General features: G+C 33.3%; 1 protein-coding gene across 1 annotated transcript in view; it reads left to right on the top strand.

Moving 5' to 3' along the window:
* The window catches only part of LOC106475724 (proclotting enzyme-like), a 6,732-nt gene extending 2,287 nt beyond the window's left edge, over nucleotides 1-4,445 (top strand). The window contains exons 3-5 of the mRNA XM_022379780.1: nucleotides 1,358-1,638; nucleotides 3,934-4,073; nucleotides 4,210-4,445. Of these exons, the coding sequence (XP_022235488.1) occupies nucleotides 1,358-1,638; nucleotides 3,934-4,073; nucleotides 4,210-4,371 (583 nt within the window). The 3' untranslated portion in view covers nucleotides 4,372-4,445. The remainder of the gene's footprint in view (nucleotides 1-1,357; nucleotides 1,639-3,933; nucleotides 4,074-4,209) is intronic.
* The last annotated feature ends 256 nt before the right edge of the window (nucleotides 4,446-4,701 follow it).

Below are 4,701 nucleotides of genomic sequence, written 5' to 3'. Positions count from 1 at the left end.
CTAACATAATATTACACACAATAATACATTAATATAATATTACACAAAATAATACATTAACATAATATTACACAAAATAATACACTAACATAATATAACACACAATAATACACTAACATAATATTACACACAATAATACATTAATATAATATTACACAAAATAATACACTAACATAATATTACACAAAATAATACACTAATATAATATTACACAAAATAATACACTAACATAATATTACACAAAATAATACACTAACATAATATTACACAAAATAATACATTAACGTAATATTACACAAAATAATACATTAACGTAATATTACACAAAATAATACATTAATATAATATTACACAAAATAATACACTAACATAATATTACACAAAATAATACACTAACATAATATTACACAAAATAATACACTAACATAACACAAAATAATACACTAACGTAATATTACACAAAATAATACACTAACATAATATAACACAAAATAATACACTAACGTAATATTACACAAAATAATACACTAACATAATATTACACAAAATAATACACTAACGTAATATTACACAAAATAATACACTAACGTAATATTACACACAATAATACATTAACGTAATATTACACACAATAATACATTAACATAATATTACACACAATAATACATTAACATAATATTATACACAATAATACATTAATATAATATTGCACAAAATAATTAACTAAACATTAAAAACCCCGACTAATTTCAATAGGTCAAGCTTGTCATTTTAAGCGGACAAATTAAAATTTTTCAGGTCACTATGTATAGATACATATGACCACAATGTATTATACAGTCAGGTTCAAATCCTTGCAGAAATTTAAATGTTCACTAACTATTTATATATATATAAAAACACTTTCCATTTCATTATTATGTTTTCTCTATTTTTAAATATTTCTATCGACTTTTTGATGGCCGAGTCAGCTGACTTGGAGAACAGAGAGCCAATTCTCAAAATTCCGTGTCAAACTCTAGGTACAGGCCGAGTCAGCTGACCTGGAGAACAGACAGTCAATACTCAAATTTCCGTGTCAAACTCTAGATACAGGCCGAGTCAGCTAACTTGGAGAAGAGACAGTCAATACTCAAATTTCCGTGTCAAACTCTAGATACAGGCCGAGTTAGCTAACTTGGAGAACAAACAGCCAATACTCAAATTTCCGTGTCAAACTCTAGATACAGGCCAAGTCAGCTGACTTGGAGAACAGACAGCCAATACTCAAATTTCCGTGTCAAACTCTAGGTACAGGCCGAGTCAGCTAACTTGGAGAAGAGACAGTCAATACTCAAATTTCCGTGTCAAACTCTAGGTACAGGCCGAGTCAGCTGACAGTAAGACTTGGAGAACACCATCTGTATTCTGACCAAGATTTTGCTGCTCCACGTGACTATGAAGTTCGGAGTTCAGTTCAGCACCCACAGTTCTTGAGAAACGGATTTTACAACGACATTGGTCTCATCAAGTTGGAGGAACAGGTTCAGTACGATACATTCGTAGATCCTGTTTGTTTACCAGACTCAGAAGAGTTCCGTCCTGTCGCCTTGATTGGACAGATTGGGACTGTGTTGGGCTGGGGAACCACATCTTATGGTAAGTATTCAGTACGTATATCAATCAATAAAAAGGTAATATTTTGGAAGAAAGCCATTATTATTTTATCGCACTTTAGATTCTGATAATTTGAATATGTTTCGTAAAACAGTGGTTCCAAACTACAGGTACACGGAGCCCTAGAAACATTCAGCGGACTAGAGAGGTTTAGTACATTGTATTAAAATGATTTCAGAACCTCTGCACGTTGTTACAGTCCATGTCACCACGTCCGGCCATGTGCTTTCTGACGACCGTGCATCTTGACAATAGTCTTGTATTATAATTTCCATTGCAAAAGGCGGTCATGTTATAAGAACACTTCTGTTTCCTGCATGCTTTCCATAATCCATCTAAAACACAAGGACGACGGTTTGTAGTGCTTGTTTCAATAGCCCGATCACACAGAAATCTATAGGTGCTGCATCCAGTGACTTGGCCGATGTGTATTCGTATGGAATAGTATGAATACTCGTTTCATTCTGCATCTGCTGCAGATATTTAATGGTTGAATGGTTATGTTGTGGAACCAACTCGTGTATACGTGACTTGTGTTGCTTCTCCAGCCGGAGATCCTTCTTGATTATGTTGCGTATTGTAACCAAGGGTATGTGGACGTCTTTTGCTACTGACCTTTATATTCGTGGATTCTCACCTGTTACAATACGCCACGTTTTGCTTGCTGCAAAAGGGGAACGAGTTACTGCCAGTCTTTTTCCTGGATAGTCGTGGTATACCAGTTTTATCTATATTCCTTTGTTTTCCAATGCCATAAAGTGCAAGGGATATCTCCCATCTTATAAATTTTAAATCCACAATATGAACACATCCCGAGTGTATGAATACTTTGCTCCGGAAATTACTGTTACATACATCTTTCAACAGTGATTAAGTTTTGTGGTTTTACACCACCCACGTAACATCATACAATATCCAAATGTAGTTCTGATTCATTCCGTTCCACCTCGACTTTCACGTGACTTGCTAGTTTGCATATTGAAAATATTTTCAATAGAATGTACCTAATCCTCTGTATAATCCTTTCAAAGTAGTTTTCACAACCTTACAGAAAACTATCTATGTATTTCATATTCTGTTGTAAGACTTATACACTCCAGTGGCCCTTAAGCCTTTTCAAAAGATTTTGCTAGTCCGTGGAGTGAAAAGGTTGGAAACTACTGTCGTTAAAGTTTAATCTTTTTTAGCTGAGAAAAAAAAAGGGGAGGTTATAACTTAAACGTATGTCTTAGGGATAGTTTTAGCCTACGACCTCAAACCGGTTTCACATGTGTGTGTGTGTTGTAAAATTTGGATAACTAAGCCTAAACAACCTTATAACTTGCTCTCTTTATTGGTATAAACATGCGCATCATGTGTCGTTTTTTTTTTTTGTCTTTTTGGGAATTTTTTTTCAATTTCTAATGGAAATTCTTATCAAGAGTTTCACTTCATCCATTAGCCGGAATTTAGGCTTACGACTCTTACAGTATCTATCGTGTGTACTACTTCTAACGTAATGAACTGAAGTTACTGACTCTTACAGTATCTATCTTGTGTATTACTTCTAACGTAATGAACTGAAGTTACTGACTCTTACAGTTACTAGTTCTGAAATAGTTCTATAATAATGCGATCATTTTATAAATATAGTTTATCAAGGAAATTAAGTAGTTGTAACGTTTACAACATTACTTAAATTTTGTAGTATCAATCGTAGAGATAACGTGGCATGTCTGCGGACGTACAACGCTAGAAACCGGCTTTCGATACCTGTGATGGGCAAAGCACGGATAGCCCATTGTGTAGCTTTGTGCTTAATTACAAACAAACAAACGTAGATATAATAATACATTATGGCCGAAAATAATAGGCCTCAATAGAATAAAACTACCGTAATTCCATCAGTTACTGGTTGAGTTTCTTGTGAAGTGTATATATAAAAATGGGTGATTTTAAACATTTTTGTAAGTTCTTTACACTGACTGTTGTAACAGCCAAAAACATAAGGTTTTTCAGTATATATGGATTCCTACCGCTAAAGAACGGAATACAAACAGGTTGGTAATTTGGTGGTTAAGAACTTCAAATAAAATTAGATGTTCGTGTCGCTTGACAACTGAAAATATAGATGTCTTCGTTATGCTTGTTACAACTTTGGACACTAGGCTACTTTTTTTTTAAAGCAAAATTTCCTGAGTGCTAAAATAACTTTGTTTTTAACTATTTAAATTTTTTTTTCTGATATTATGTCAAATCGCGAAAAATTATAAATATAGGTTTTTCTTCTGTACACAGGAGGGCGCAACAGTGGCTCTTTACACCAAGTTTCCATGCCAATCTGGGACAATGATGACTGCAACCGAAGATATTTTCAACAGATTACAAGCGGGTTTCTTTGCGCAGGATTTATTGAAGGGGGGAAGGACGCTTGTCAGGTGTGATAAATAAAATATATGTTAACTTTCTTTCTTTTTTCATAAAACGTTTTAATGATTAAAATTAATTCTATTTTAAAGATTTTGATAACTATTAGAATATTAAATAAACGTTACCTCCCTATATCATTGACAGGGAGACTCGGGAGGCCCTCTAATGGTCAGAAATAGAAACAGGAGATGGACTTTGGTCGGTGTGGTGTCGTTTGGAAGTCGATGTGCTCAAGCTGGGTATCCAGGGGTTTACACTCGAATTACGGAGTATATAGACTGGATAACACAAAATGTTGAGATATAACTTCTCAATAAATTTGACCTCAATTGTGTGGATATTTTTAATAATTACTATTGTTTAAAGATTTTGACTGTATATACAAGTTTTGTGCCTAAAAAAATCTATCGTTTTTCTTTCCTAAATATGTGAAAAAAGCAAAATATAATGAATATCAAGAAATGATAATATTACTTAGGAATTGGTAATAATGTTTAACACAGAAATAGATAAATTAATGAGCTTCCATTTGGTGTAACAGATAATCAGTTGTTTATATAGTTACATAGTACAAATATACCGTAGTTCTGTCTCATAATCTGGTGTAACAGACAATCAGTTGTTTATATAGTTACA

The sequence above is a fragment of the Limulus polyphemus genome, unplaced genomic scaffold (assembly GCF_000517525.1).
Source record: "Limulus polyphemus unplaced genomic scaffold, Limulus_polyphemus-2.1.2 Scaffold9041, whole genome shotgun sequence".
NCBI lineage: Eukaryota > Metazoa > Arthropoda > Merostomata > Xiphosura > Limulidae > Limulus > Limulus polyphemus.
The sequence above is the reverse complement of the archived record's forward strand: the minus strand, read 5'-3'. Positions and strand labels throughout refer to the sequence as shown.